Source organism: Pelobates fuscus, chromosome 3 (genome assembly GCF_036172605.1).
Source record: "Pelobates fuscus isolate aPelFus1 chromosome 3, aPelFus1.pri, whole genome shotgun sequence".
Classification (NCBI taxonomy): Eukaryota; Metazoa; Chordata; class Amphibia; order Anura; family Pelobatidae; genus Pelobates; species Pelobates fuscus.
In genome coordinates, this window is record NC_086319.1 from 311,379,760 (window position 1) to 311,395,312 (window position 15,553).

The window sequence follows — 15,553 nt, forward strand, 5'->3', positions numbered from 1 at the left end:
CGACTACAGTTTAACATATTTTTAATTGACCTATTGATTCATTGGTGGAGTGAATTATGCTTTCTGCACATGCATGGAGCAAACATGTCTTCAGAGCCCCCTTGCCTAATTTAATGTTTTCTCGTATTAATGTGGGACGCACCGTGAAAATAGTGCACAGGACACAGTCTGCCATCTCCTTTATTCCATCCCTATCTGCAGTGCAGTGTCTTCATTCAAATATTAATTGAAGAGAATTTTTTTTTTATACATTGTTAAGAGATCAATACTGTATTGCTGATGGCCTTTTCCACAACAGGTGTAAAAGTGCATTTATGGCAAAGTGCAAAACAAAAGTAATTCCCGGGCGAACTATTTTAGAACATTCTATTGGTTTCTACTGTCATTGCTCCTTTAGGGGACATGCATCACTTGACCAGCAAGCATACACTTTCAAAACAAATATACAAACCAAAATGAAGAGGGAAAAAAAACCCAAACTTTTAAAAGTATGTAATAAATATTTATGAACTTGGTCAGATTGCATTGTTGGGCACGCCTCTCTACTAAGTGAGTTTCTTCAGCCTCACCCCCCTTCTCAGTTCAGACCAGTTAACTAATGACAGAAACAGGGCATCATTGTGCAGCAGAGAAAATCCAGAGACTGGAGCCTGCTCTGCATGAATCACACTGATCAGACTCCTTCTCTCTCATTCTGTCAGATATCACAAGGTGAACAGATCATCCAACTGCACAAATGTAAATCTCTCAGGCGTACCCAATGCACTTTCCCTGCAGTCATGGGGAAAAGGGCACTGATTGGTTAGATCAGTGCCCCCATGGAATAGGTTTGGGAAGCAGAAGAAAGAAGAAACCGCTAAACTTGCAAAAACGTCATATTTAACTGATTTTTCAGCCACCAGAGTGAGGCAACTGTGTCATTCAAAGTTAAAGCTTCTGAATGACACAGTTGTCTCAAAGTGATGTGTGTTCCTTAATGATTTTGGCCCCAAATAGTACTTGCTTCTGGCTTAATAAATATGGTCTAAAGTGCAGTGTGTAATCCTGTGTGCTGCTTCACTCTGTACTCAATACCATACTGCATTAAAATGCTGACAGCTGTATGCAGGCACAGGCCTAGATCTTGGCTCCTGCACTTGATTATGATGATGATAATTGTGGGGGGAGGCCCACAGTCTTTGTTCCTGATGATTAAAGGGTTTCAGCTGTGCTCTTGAAAGGCTTTATCTATCAGAACTGTACTTTTACTAAATAGGAGTATGGTCCATATACGTTCAGATTATATATTTTTTATTTTATGCTTTGCATGTCGCTTCCCTCTCCACATTTACAGTGTTTTATATGTAAGAGCTAATTTACAAGGAGTCTACATGTGATTGGTTACATGGAGTAAAATGATCTTAAATGTTGCAGCAGAGTCGTTTCTTCACACACACCTCCCACATGTTCACACATACGCAATAGGCTGGAGGTACATACAATAATTTACGAAACATTATGCAAGCAGAACGCAGTTCTCTTTTCTGATGCATAATGTATAGGATGCATTCTGACATCAACATGTGGTCAGAAAATGCAAAAATTACATGTGGTTGAATGACACCACTTTTTTCTTCTGTAATGAACCAAACCGGTGAAAGGATGTTTTATAGATTAGATTCTAAATGATTTTATTTGCATGACAAATGTCAGTACAATGTACTGGTTGGTCCAGTCAATAAAACTGCGTTCATACTTTGGTATATATCATATATAGGAATATGTGTTAAGAATGTAATATGATGTATAAGTAATATCTTCAGTGATGCGTTGTTGTGTTGCTTTAGAGCAGGGGTAGGTAACCTCTTACCAAAAAAAGATTTTGAAGTCCCTTGATTTGCTAGTCCTATGTATTTATTTATTTATTTTAATGTGTGTGTGTGTGTGAATATGTTGCTGTTATGGAGCAGCTGCTTTATAGGATTTTATTTTTGCATATGTGGGTTGTTTTATTGTGTATGTGAACAGTGTGTTGTATTGTGTGTGTGTGTGTGTGTGTGTGTGTGTGTGTATATATATATATATATGTGTGTGTGTGTAGGATGTTGTGTTGTGTGAGGATGGGCTACTTACGAGATTGTGTATGGGTTGTTTGTTGTATTGTGTATGGGTTGTTTGTGTGTATATGTTTGGGTGCTGCTTGTGGTATTGTGTGAGTGTGATGGGGTCTACTTGTAAAGCTATGTGTGTTTGCATGTGGGCTGTTCTTAGTATTTGTGTATGGAGAGGCTAATTGTGTGGCTGGGTATGTATGTCTCCCAGGTATCTTTATACAGGTAACAAGCTGAGATTAGGAGCACTCTCTTAAAGGGAGTGCTCCTAATCTCAGCTTGTTACCTGTATAAAAGGCACCTGTCCACAGAAGCAATCAATCAGATTCCAAACTCTCCACCATGACCAAGACCAAAGAGCTGTCCAAGGATCTCAGGGACAAGATTGTAGACCTACACAAGGCTGGAAGGAGCTTGGTGAGAAGGTGACAACAGTTGGTGCGATTATTCGCAAATGGAAGAAGCACAAAATAACTGTCTCCCTCGGTCTGGTGCTCCATGCAAGATCTCACCTAGTGGAGTTTCAATGATCATGAGAATGGTGAGTAATCAGCTCAGAACTACACTGGAGGGGATCTTGTTAATGATCTCAAGGCAGCTAGAGCCATAGTCACCAAGAAAACAATTGGTAACACCCTACGCCTTGAAGGACTGAAATCCTGCAGCGCCTGCAAGGTCCCCCTGCTCAAGAAAGCACATGTACAGGCCCATCTGAAGTTTGCCAATGAACATCTGAATGATTCAGAGGAGAACTGGGTGAAAGTGTTGTGGTCAGATGAGACCAAAATCAAGCTCTTTGGCATCAACTCAACTCACTGTGTTTTCGAGGAGGACGAATGCTGCCTATGACCCCAAGAACACCATCCCCACAGTCAAACATGGAGTTGGAAACATTATGCTTTGGGGGTCTTTTATTGCTAAGGGGACAGGACAAATGCACCGCATCAAAGGGACGATGAACGGGGCCATGTACCGTCAAATCTTGGGTGAGAACCTTCTTCCCTTTAGCAAGGGCATTGAAAATGGGTCCTGGATGGGTATTCCAGTATGACAATGACCCAAAACACACAGCCAAGGCAACAAAGAAGTGGCTCAAAAAGAAGCACATTAAGGTCCTAGAGTGGCCTAGCCAGTCACCAGACCTTAATCCCACAGGAAATTTGTGGAGGGAGCTGAAGGTACGAGTTGCAAAACGTCAGCCTCAAAACTTTAACGACTTGGAGAGGTTCTGCAATGAGGAGTGGTACAAAATCCCTCCTGAGATGTGTGCAAACCTGGTGGCCAACTACAAGAAACGTTTGACCTCTGTGATTGCGAACAAGGGTTTTTCCACCAAGTACTAAGTTGAAGGGGTCAAATACTTATTTCACTCGTTGACATGCAAATCACTTCATAACTTTTTTGACATGTGTTTTTATGTATTTTTTTTTAATATGTCTCTAACTATTAAAATACACCTACCATTAAAATTATAGGCTGATCATTTCAAAATCAGCAGGGTTCAAATACCTTTTTTCCCCTCACTGTACTTGTGGACCAAAGAGAAGGAAGGCATTTCTATATTTGAGCTTGATCTTGTATTTGCATACTCATCAATAAAAAAAAACAACAACATTTAATTTAAGTCATACAGTAAATCCTCCTCCTTCCTACCCCTCTAACCATCATACTCCACATCCCTCTCCCTTCCACCTTCCCTCCCCTTTTTTTCCCCCATTGTGCCATATGTTTACCTCCCTTCCTCTGTACCTCATGTAGCCATTACACCTTATATCCTCAACAGTATTCTGTAACCATTATGCTTTAACCTTCCTCAACCACCAGACTCTTCTCCCCTAACTACAAGCTACTCATCCCACCACCACCATAGCACTTTACGTTGAGACGTAAATGTTTTCCAGGCTGTACAAGTACTGACAGTATTGTCAGGCATTGTTGCCTTTTCTTTCGGCATTTACAGAGTCGGACACTGCAATTTATATGAAGCCATCATATTCTTTCTAGAGGTCTGAAGAAACTGTTAGGAAGTCTGTGGTTTAAAAAAGAAAAAAAAAAGCAGAAGTCACAAAATCTTTAGTTAAAACGTACTCGCCCTTAATTTGCTTTGCTCTCTACTAGTGAGATGCACCAAGAGTTGCAGTGTCAGCCCCATTGGACATATGCCGTATTTTGGCACTTTTTTCCCCCACCCCTCCTTATTTGTTGGAATTTATGATGAAAAGCCTGCTTTGGGGTAAATTTATCGAAGTTCCGCAAATTAGAATTGGATACAAACCGTTTGAGGTAAGAGCTGTATTCCATTCACTGTGATGCTTATTAAAAAAAACAAGAGTACTCTATAAATATTGATCATGGGTTTTGTATTTTTAAATGTATTAATACAGGGATAGGTTTATAGCTAAGGCTTCCTGGTACCAACCCAAGTTGCAGTTTATTGCATTTATAACAAGTGTTCCTGAGCTGGCAGTAATGATTTTATAACTGAGGCAGATATAGCAGAATTGTGGGATATTCATTGCCCAGTCAGGTCCCAGTTTGTAATTTCAAACTGCATAATATACGTAGCACCCTTCTGTTGTGGTTGACGACTGCCTAAAGGGACACTGCACTGCCAAAATACAAAATAATAAAAAAAATCACCATTTAGTAGATATACCCCAAATGAAAACTTGCATGCATTTAATTATGCATTTTTCATTGATGGTATAAATAAAAACAGCTTGCACAAACGGCAGATCTCATGTCTGCTGCCTTTGCAGACTATCTGTGGCTGTCCAATCACAGACTTCCCAATGCAGCTCAATGAGAAGTCTTTGAAAGGCAGATGATGGCACTTAAAGAATATTAAACTCTAATAACTCTGTTATAATTGTCAAATGTATGTGCAAAGTGCCATTTGTGTGAAGCAACATTTTTCCCTGCACTATACAATGCTGTGTTCCCCAACAGCATCTCTGTAAGGTCTGGTATAATCAGAGGACATTTCAGCAAAAGGAAATTGAGTAATTTAGGTTGTGCAAAAGTAGCCTCATTTATACTTGGTATGTAGCCTTTACTATAATGTATATAAATACTGTTTCTGCACCATGGCGTTCCCAGTGTGATATTTGCCACGTTGTGCCTTATGCATGTACACCGAAGCATTAATCGCTACTTTAAAAATATGTACCTTACGCAGTGACCTGGTTTGTAATCACTGTAAGAGATGTATGGTTCCTGATTGCAGTATACTCAAAAGACATTAACTCATTACACTAAAGTAGCATAACAGTTAAAGGACAACTGTCACCTCAAAACTATATTTTAGTATAATAATCTTCTCATCGGGTATTGAAAGGAAATAGATTTTCTTAAAGGGACACTATAGTCACCAGAACAAATACAGCTTAATCAGGGCCGGATTAAGAGCCCAGTGGGCCTGGTGCTGATAATTATGATGGGCCTAATTACAAAATCTTATTGACCAAAAACACTAAAACAGTCCTACCTCCTAAGCGTCATGTATCTGATGGAGATGATGCTGTAGGGAAACTCATAGGATGCAACTATGAGAAAACACATACCCTTTGCTAATCTCATGCTTTCATCTTTCAAGTAAACCCATACCCCCTAACAGCAGTGTCCAGTAAAGCAGGAAGTCTATGGATGCGGTAAAAGGGTGGGCTACTGACACAAATCACATAACCAGAACGTCCGAAAGGGCGAACATACACAAAAAGGGGGAATGTCTGTGTCCCTATGTCTCCCAGTCCCTTAGTGTTTGTGTCCTCATGTCTCCCAGTGTCCCCATGTCACTATGGGACATTGAGAGACATTGGGACACTGGGAGACATGGGGACACAGATACTAGGGAACACTGGGAAATCTGAGACTCTTGGGGACACTGGGTGACAGACACGAGGGGACACAGGGAGACATGGGGCACTGAGATACTGTGATATATAGGGGACACTGGAGACTTGATAAAAACCTGGGTACAGGTCAAAATGTTGTGGTGTCCAATAAACCTGCTTAAAGCTATCACAGTGAGTGCCTGAGATTTTTTTCTTTTATACTAGGGGACACTGAGACACTACGGGCACAGAGACACTACGGGCACAGAGACACTACGGGCACAGAGACACTATGGGCACTGAGAGACATGGGGCACTGAGACACTGATACATAGGGGACACTGATGCATAGGGGACATTGGAGACTTGATAAAGACCTGGGTACAGGTCGAAATGTTGCGGTGTCCAATAAACCTGCCTAAATCTATCACATTGAGTGCCTGAGATTTTTTCTTTTATACTAGGGGACACTGAGACACTAGGAGACATGGGGACACAGAGACATTGGGAGACTAGGGGACTTTGGGAGTCTAGGAAACACTGAGACACTAGGGACACTGGCACACTACAGACACTGAGAGACACCAGGGACACATGGCGATACTGAGATACTAGGGACACTGGCTGGGAGACATGGGAACACTGCCATGTCTCCTATGTCTCAGTCGCCCATTGTCCCCATGTCTCCCTGTGTCTCCATGCCTCTCAGTGTCCCCATGTCACCCAGTGTCCCCTAGTGTTTGTATCCCCATGTCTCCCAGTGTCCCTTAGAGTCTGTGTCCTCATGTCTCCATGTGTCCTGATGTCACTAGGACACTAGGGGACACTTAGAGACATGGGGACACTGGGAGACATGGGGACACTGAGACACTGGGGACAGTGGCTGGGAGACATGGGGACACAGACTAGGGGCCACTGGGAGACATGGGGCCACTGTGTCCCTAGTGTCTCAGGGTCATTGGCATCCGAATGGGGGGGTAAAGGGGGTACTTGGCCCCCCCGGATTTTTCAGCTTGTGCTGCTATTTTTCGTTTTAGTGTGAGAATACAGTGCAATACCAGCGCTGGCCAGTAGGTGGCGCTGTGAATGGAGAAAGGCAGGAAGCTACAGCTTATCCCTGCCTCTCTCTCATGACTGAAACCGCAGGGGAGCAGCACAGAGGCAGCCTACAGAGCAGGTAAGTGAGGGATGGGGGGTGGGGGAGACCGCATAGAGGAAGGTAAAGTAGAAGGAGCAGAAAGGTTCTGCAAGGGGCAGGAGGGGCCAGCAAGGAATAGAAAGGGGCAGCAAGAAGCAGGAAGGGGTCGAAAGGTTTTCAAGGAGCAGGAGGGTAAAGTAGAAGGAGCAGCAAGGAGCAGGAGGGGTCAGCAAGGAGCAGAAAGGGTCTGCAAGAGGCAGGAGGGGTCAGCAAGGAATAGGAAGGGGCAGCAGGAAGGGGTAGGGACGGTCTGCAAGGAGTAGGAAGGGTCTGCAAGGAGCAAGAGGGGTCAGCAAGGAGTAGGAAGAGGCAGCAAGGAGTAGGAAGAGGCAGCAAGGAGTAGGAAGAGGCAGCAAGGAGCAGGAAGGGGCAGCAAGGAGCAGGAAGGGCCATCAAGGAGCAGAAAGGGATCAGAAAGAGAGCAGAAGGGCGCAAAATAAGCAGAAAGTAGCAGAAAGGTAAAGGAGCAGAAGGAGCCTCAGAAGGCCAAGAAGGAGAAGAAAATGAGATTGGAGCACTTCATTCTGGACACCACATCATTAGGCGTTGGTACCTGGGCCTGGCAGGGAAACTTTGGACCTTCTCATCTCCCCAGGTAAAAACAAACAATATCAGTGTTAATGTGTTCACTTTTATTTACTGAGTGTCAGGAAACACAGAGGGCCGCTGGGTAGGGGTGCCGCTGATTGGCTAGATGGGTCAGCTAGCACTCTAAGCCAATCAGTAGCTCCCCATTCATAAAAACGTAAAACATTTTTATGAATCGGGAACTAGCGATTGGCTTAGAGGGTCAGCTGACCACTCTAGCCAATCTGCAGCACCCATGCCTGACGTCAATCTGCACTTCCTGACACTCTGTTTCAGAAGTTGAATACCACTGAGCGACCTGGAGATCTGGAGCTGAAGGAAGCCTTTGGGGGTAAACCATTTGAGAGCGGTTTAACCCCTTCAAAGAAAGAGCACCCAGGGGCCTCCTTGCATCACATCATTTTCATTTAGATAAAGTTGTTATGGTGACCAGAATGTTCCTGTAATTTGATGAAAGGAACACTATAGTGTAAGGAATACAAACATATATTCCTGACACCATAGTTGTGAAAACGCTATTCACCCTGGCTTTATGTGAAAATGACTATGCTCCTTCCCTTTCATGACACTGTCAAAAAGGGGCCAAGCATGGATGTCATTACAATTATGTCCCCCCTCCCCCCGGAAAAATTCCTGCGGACGTCCATGCTCAGGGTCCCCATGTTACCCAGTGCCCAATGTCTCAGCGTCCCCATGTCTCGGAGCTGCTGTCTGGACTCTCTGTGCAGAACTGGTCCCCGCGGATCAGTGAGTAGAGAGAGGCAGGGAGGGAGATGCCGTAACTTCTTATCACTGCCTCTCTCCACACAAACAGCGACCCCTACTGGCCGGCGCTGGTATTGCAGAATAAACTATGTTTATACTGAGACAGACATTTGTATTGCCGGTATTACTGCAATACCGGCACCGGCTAGGCAGCCTCAAATACCTGAGAAATACTTCTGAGAAATACCTGGCAACCCTAAGAAATACATGAGAAATACCTGGCAACCCTAAGAGTAGTGTGTAAAAAAAAAAAAAATGTAAAAAAAAAAAAATTTTTTTTTTTTTTTTTTTTAAACCAATGGGCCTATTCCATGGGCCTGGGCCTGGAGCTGCAGCTCCATCAGCCCCTATGTTAATCCGGCCCTGAGCTTAATGTAGACAAGGCAGTGTTTACATTGCAGCCTAGGAACACCTCCAGTGGCAGTCACTCAGATGGCCACTAGAGGTGCTTCCTGGCTTGTGCAGCATATTCACTCTCTGTATTAGGATGCTGAACTTTCCCTTGATGTCAGCCAAGGAGGCAGTTTGGGTTAATTTAAAATTAAGTATATGTTAGAGAAAAAAAATCTTTTAATAAAAAACAAATAAACAAGTGAAAAAAAGGCGCTAGCAATAGTAAAGATAAAATCTGAAATCAGAGCAGCACCTAAACAATGTAATAGCCCAAAACACTCCAATAGATACTAAAACAGAATAATTAGGTGCGCTTAAAATTTAAAGTGCAAACAAGCAGCTCACAGTGCAATAGCATAAAGTGCATAACTGCAAATAACACTCTTATTAAAAAAAAAAAAAAAAAAAAATCTTTGTTACGTTTATTATATGGCAGGAGTCTTCAGCCATATACGTCCACCTTGAGTCAGACAGTGATTGAAAACCAACAGTCGCCAATCTTTCCTGCTTCACTCCCTAGACAGCAGCAGGGAAGACTATAAAGACTGTCTGACCCAAAGTGCAGGCAATCTTTGCACTTTAAAGCTACTAATTGCAATTCAAAGACCTCTCCATGCACACTCCATTTGTTCTTTGTTACAAAATGGGAAAGTTTTAGATAACCTTGGCTCTAGTTCATACAAAACTAGGCCTACCAATGTTGTGTTCAGCACACCAGCAGTTTATGAAATCTGTTTATTAGTGGGACCTTCCAGTATATAATTATAAATAACTCTAACTCTAAGGAGACCGTCTTTTGTTTTTAGCCTTTGACAATGTCTACCAGTAATCAAAAATAATGCAAAGTGGCTGCCTCTGGATGTTTCATGGTTTTCCTCATAAAACCAACTAAATATTAAGCCATGATTTTGTATGTAATTTCCATGTTTCTTCTTAAAATACTAGAAGTACAAGAACCGGGAATAACTGCTGCTGTGGTCTGATTTCATTTTGGGGTTTACTCCCAAAACAACATATTGTTTTAACCCCTTAAGGACACATGACATGTGTGACATGGCATGATTCCCTTTTATTCCAGAAGTTTGGTCCTTAAGGGGTTAAATTAAAAACAAAATTTTAGGTTAGTGTCTGATATGAAAAAACTAATTATTTAGCTCTACTATAGTCCCAGGTTGGCTATTTTAGCCTGAATTTCACACTTGTTTTCCATTTCATTGCAATTATGTGCTTAGTGAATAACTCCCTTTGTCTTTACTTTTTCTAGATTGGAAAATGTGAAAGTAAAGCACATTGAAAATAGCAGTTCTACTTAAAACTTCAAAGATGTTTTATTTCTGGAAACACAGAGCTATAATTGTGTCAAATTGTCTTCCGCAGACCGGTTGCAGGTCCCCGTAGCATATACCTAGATGTCGGTTTTCATTATGGAGTAGAAATTGACCTCCATAATTTCCATAAAGCACATTCTTCCTTAACAAGGAAATTGCTTAAATAACTTTTTCCTTTTTGTAGCGTATACAGGTGTATTTATAGCTCTCTTTTAGACACAGCTCTGATTCTCTTATTTTTATAGAAAACCCACCTAATTTTAGATGCTTCACCTCTATTATACGGTATGCTTCCTGTAATGTATATTGCTGTCTTATAATGTGATGTTTTCACTTACCTATGTACCACATTGTATTTTCCTGCTGCAATGCTGGTCGATAATAATCTGTATTCCAATATTAAAGGGATACTCTAGGCACCAAATTAAATTTGGCTTAAAGGGTTACACCAGCCACCATGACCACTTCAGTGATTTGTTTGCATGCTCAGTTTGTATAGTTTATTTTTTTTTTCCCCAAACACTGTTTTGCTGTATTCTATATCTTGACCCTACGTTTTCTGTCCTATGTCATCCATCCTAAAATAATGTTATTAGGAGCTGGCTACCTTTCTGTCCCTCCCAACCTGCATTGTTTCTCCAATAAAACAGTTAGTATTGTCTTTAGGAAACTGAGCAAAGGTTTCTGTGAGTAATAGTTAAGCGTGCGTGCGTGCGTGTGTGTGTATCTCTCTGAATGTGCATCTCCGAGAAACTCTTACTCCGCTTTTCAAAAACCCTATATATATATTCTTTAAACATGATGATATCATATTTTTTTGGTACTGTATATAGATGCAAAAGCAACCGGTCCAAAATAGACAAAACGCAATAAAGGTCCAGCAGGGCATGAATATGCATATATAATATAATATATATATATATATATATATATATATATATATATATATATATATATACATATATACATATATACATACATATACACACACACAGACACACGATCCAGCACACTCACCTATCTACTTCAATGTCAATGTTGACAGATTTTATTCGGGTTTTTTTTTTTAAAACGCCTGTTCTAGGCTAAAATAATGGAGGTTTAGTTACATTATATGATCATACATTGCATAAGCCTGCCACAACATCAATGTACCTCATCTTTGACAGGTATATTTGGGAGTCTAGCCAACTCCTTGGTTTTGCACCCCTCCCTGTCACAGGTGCCTCATCCCAGGACCCTATTTAGCCTTGTACTGCAGAGAGCCCCAGATGGAATTTTATTTACCCAAGTAAGTGGGTTAATCTCATAAGAGCAGACATTAGGCTGATAGAGTACGAACTGCCAAAGATGGGGTACATTGATGTTGTGGAAGGCTTATGCAATGTATGATCATATAATGTAACTAAACACCCATTATTTTTGCCTAGATCAGTTTTTAAAAAAAACGAATAAAATCTGTCAACATTGAAGTGGCTGTTTAGTAGATAAGTAAGTGTGCTGGATCTTGTGTATTGTATAAATTGGCCCCCAGCAGCACCCCATTTATGCATGTTCAGGTAAGTGCAGCCCCCTTGTTTTATATTTATATATATATAATTTTACTTGTTTTGACTTTTTTTTTTTGATTCTTAAACAAATCTGATAATTTCTACTCAACAGGAAAAAGAAAAAGAGAAAACAAAGGAAAAGGATCCCAAGGAAAAAGAAAAAGATAAAAAGACTATAAATGGACACCTTTTTAGCTCTATGCCGATCGTGGCTCCCATTACTTGCAACAATTGCTCCAAAGGCTTCTCTGGGAAAGATGGATATCTGTGTGCAAGTAAGTTCAATTTCTTAAAGCCAATTTATTAGGGATATTTATATTATCTGCACTATATGAGCTAGAGATTAGAGTAAACTTCACTATAATGAGTTAATTAAGAGGTGTTCTGCTTTTTTTTTTTTTTGGTGGTGGTTTGTTTTTAAGGAAATAATTGCTCAACACACACAGAAGTAGACATTTCCTCTTTATTGTTAGCTAAACAACCTTTTGTTTGTTACTAGAATATTAAACACACCGTTTTCAACTGTTTAAAGCAAAACTGTTAATTCTAGCTAGTTTTTGACATCAGTGAGATTTCAGAGTAATAATTCACCTAAAACAACATCTTTACATCACTTGTTTTGCAGGAAAACTGCTCTAATTTGTGATAACACTTAAAAAGATATATATGTGTGTATATATATAATAATAATAATAATAGAAGCTGGAGTCTACCACACCAGGCAAGACCCATGGTGCAGACTGTGCAAAGAGGCCTCTAAGACAGTCCAGCACCTAGTAGCCGGATGCAAGATGTTAGCATGAACAGCATACATAGAGAGACACAACCAAATTGCTGGGATTGTGTTCCGAAACATCTGCACAGAATTGGACCTGCCTAAGTCCAGATAGGAGATAACACCAAAGGTAGTTGAGAATGACAGGGCTAAGATCCTGTGGGACTTCAAGACCCAGACAGACAAGCAGGTGCTGGCCAACCAACCAGACATGGTGGTGGTAGTCGAGGAACGAAAGACTGCAGTCATGGTGGATGTGACAATACCCAGTGACTATAACATCAGGGAGAAGGTGGATAAATGCCAGGGATTGAAAGAAGAACTAGAAAGGATGTGGAAAGTGAAGGCAGTAGTAGGCCCAGTTGTGATAGGAGCACTCAGGGCTGTGAGTCCCAAGTTGGGGGAGTGGCTTTAACAGATTCCAGGTGGGACATCTGAGATTGCTGTCCAGAAGAGTGCAGTTCTAGATACAGCAAAGATACTGCGTAGAACCCTCAAACACCCAGGCATCTGGTAGAGGTCACAAGAATGAGGAATAAACATACCACCCAGGAGGGGTGAGAAAATCAATTTATTTATATTGCAGTTAAAATATTTATCATAATGAATGTGGCTTTCTCTTTGTTTTTCAATCTTTGTAATCTGTTTTAGAAGAGACTTACCATAATTAAGGGTGGCTAACATAGAACATTAACTTCAGATTTGTGTTAAACACATTGCTGCCCTGTCGGTGCATTTTTCATGAATGCTCAGTTTTAAGGGGTAATCACTGTGCCCATACCATAAATGCATCTAGCCAAAATATTCTGAGTCTTTTAAAATGTCTTAAATAAAATGTTCTTACACGAGTATCATAAAATATCATGTAGAATTCTTATTTGAGTGCTGTTGATTAATGCAAAGTGGTTTTGGATGCCCAACTTTTTGTTTTGTTGTTGTTGAGTGTTTGGGGTTTTATGCATCCATATAGCCCTTGATATATAGTTATTCATGTTTGAAGAGCGAAGTACTTTATAAGAGGCATGTTTTTCTCTGTTAATATCCCAGCTTCCTGTTCTCCTTGCCCAATCATAAACACCTATCAATCTGGGTACATGATGTTCCAGTTACCAAAAACATATGATCCAACAGTTTATTATGCTGAACATAGCTTTTGGCCTAGTGAAACAACCATTTTACATGCTGTCTTTTTACAGAGTGGGAATTGTGATTGCAACTTCTATTTAATTATAAGCAAGAATGACTCAAGGGAACAGGTTTGACTGGATTACATAAAGGCACATATTTATATGTGCTTATTTTTAGATTTATATGGAGCAGATACAATTGTGCATGAGCCATATTTTCTAGTTCAAAGGTTTATAGGCAAATAAAAACAAGAAAAATAACATTAGCATTTATTAACACAGAATAGTATATTATACTGTGTAAAATATACAGTATTATAGTTCTGAAACCTATAATGTGTATTTATTAATTTCCAAGCAATCTGTGACATTTTAAGTTCAATTTGTCAAAGGATGATGTGGTTACCATCATTCAATGCTTGGAGCAACATAGACCCTAAAGCAGTGATGCCTAAACTTGGTGTGGTGGACCAGATATGGTGAACATTTTTGGCAATTGAACTGTTTGTACATTGTGTTTCTCTAGAAAATCAGCTAGACAAATTACTGGCTGGAAAACTTGCTGTTGATACAATAGGATAGTCATCACTGGAATACATACTTCCTGATGGCAGCTTCTTGTTGTAACTGTGGACCTTATGGTCCTTCAGGGTTCGTCACCAAAGTGTGAATACGAAGTGTATTGCAAAGTAATCTGAACTGGAAGCATAGCTGACTGAATATAAAATCCACTTAGAATTTTCACTTTTGGAAATAACCCTAATTGTGCGGCTTTTGTCTTGCAGCTGAGCTGTCTGTGCTTAGATTTTACAGAGGTTAACGTGGGCAGATGGGGAGCTGTGACTTGGTGGTAAAAATGGCAACTTCCTTAAAAACCTGTGCAATAAATAAATGAAATAAAAATGGGTACGGCCAAACAATGTTTGTGCAGAAGATGAGTAAAAATGTACTTTCATAAAAGCAAACCAGATGTAGATTGCTTTATAGCACAGGAAAAACTGAGTAAGAGACAGACATGGTAATAACACTGCCTAAAAAGCTGAGCACTTGAGACCTGGTATAAACTAATCTGTGCTGAAACTTGTTTATTTCCATACTGGTGTGCGACTGCAGCCTCAGATTTCTTCATATCTTCATTGTAGTTGGAAACATAGAGATTCCTTTCAGTATAGCTAGGTCTGTGTACTGCACTGTATAAAGACTCAAAATGATGTTAAAAAGCATGACAAATAGTCACTGCTCTAAAAAAAAAAGAAAAAAAAAAGTTGTAACCTCATAACTAAGGTCTGGGTGAAAATGTCTGGGAAACCGAATATTAAAGGAGCACTATAGGGTCAGGAACATAAACATTTATTTCTAACCCTATAGGGTTAAAGCCACCATGGGCCCCTCGTGCCTGCCTAAAAATAGTAAAATCTTACTTGTATTCAAGCCTGAAGCTGTAGATCTGCATGCTGTTTTTCTCAGAAAAACAAACTGTCTGCTGACATCATCAGAAGTGGTAGCCTGATCCAATCACAGTGCTTCCCCATAGGATTGGCTGAGACTGACAAGGAGGCAGATCAGGCGCAGAGCCAGCATGATTCAAACTCAGCCCTGGCCAATCAGCATCTCCTCATAGAGATGAATTGAATCAATGAATCTCTTGAGGAAAGTTCAGTGTCTGCATGCAGAGGGAGGAGACACTGAATGTTTGGATGCATTTTAGGCAACCATGACCCAGATAGGATCTCTAATAGCTATCTGTGGAGTGGCCAGTGAAGTTATCACTAGGCTGTAATGTAAACACTGCATTTTCTCTGAAAAGACAGTGTTTACAGCAAAAAGCCTGAAGGTAATGAGTCTACTCACCAGAACAAATCCAAAAGGCTGTTGTTGTTCTAAAGCTAATGTATGTTTAAAATAG

At 40.6% G+C, this 15,553-nt stretch overlaps 1 protein-coding gene across 2 annotated transcripts in view; it reads left to right on the plus strand.

Moving 5' to 3' along the window:
- The window catches only part of AKAP13 (A-kinase anchoring protein 13), a 294,031-nt gene that overhangs the window by 239,063 nt on the left and 39,415 nt on the right, over positions 1-15,553 (plus strand). For both annotated transcript variants that reach the window (XM_063448874.1, XM_063448875.1), the window contains one exon: positions 11,858-12,020. In XM_063448874.1, coding sequence (XP_063304944.1) covers positions 11,858-12,020 — 163 coding nt within the window. The remainder of the gene's footprint in view (positions 1-11,857; positions 12,021-15,553) is intronic.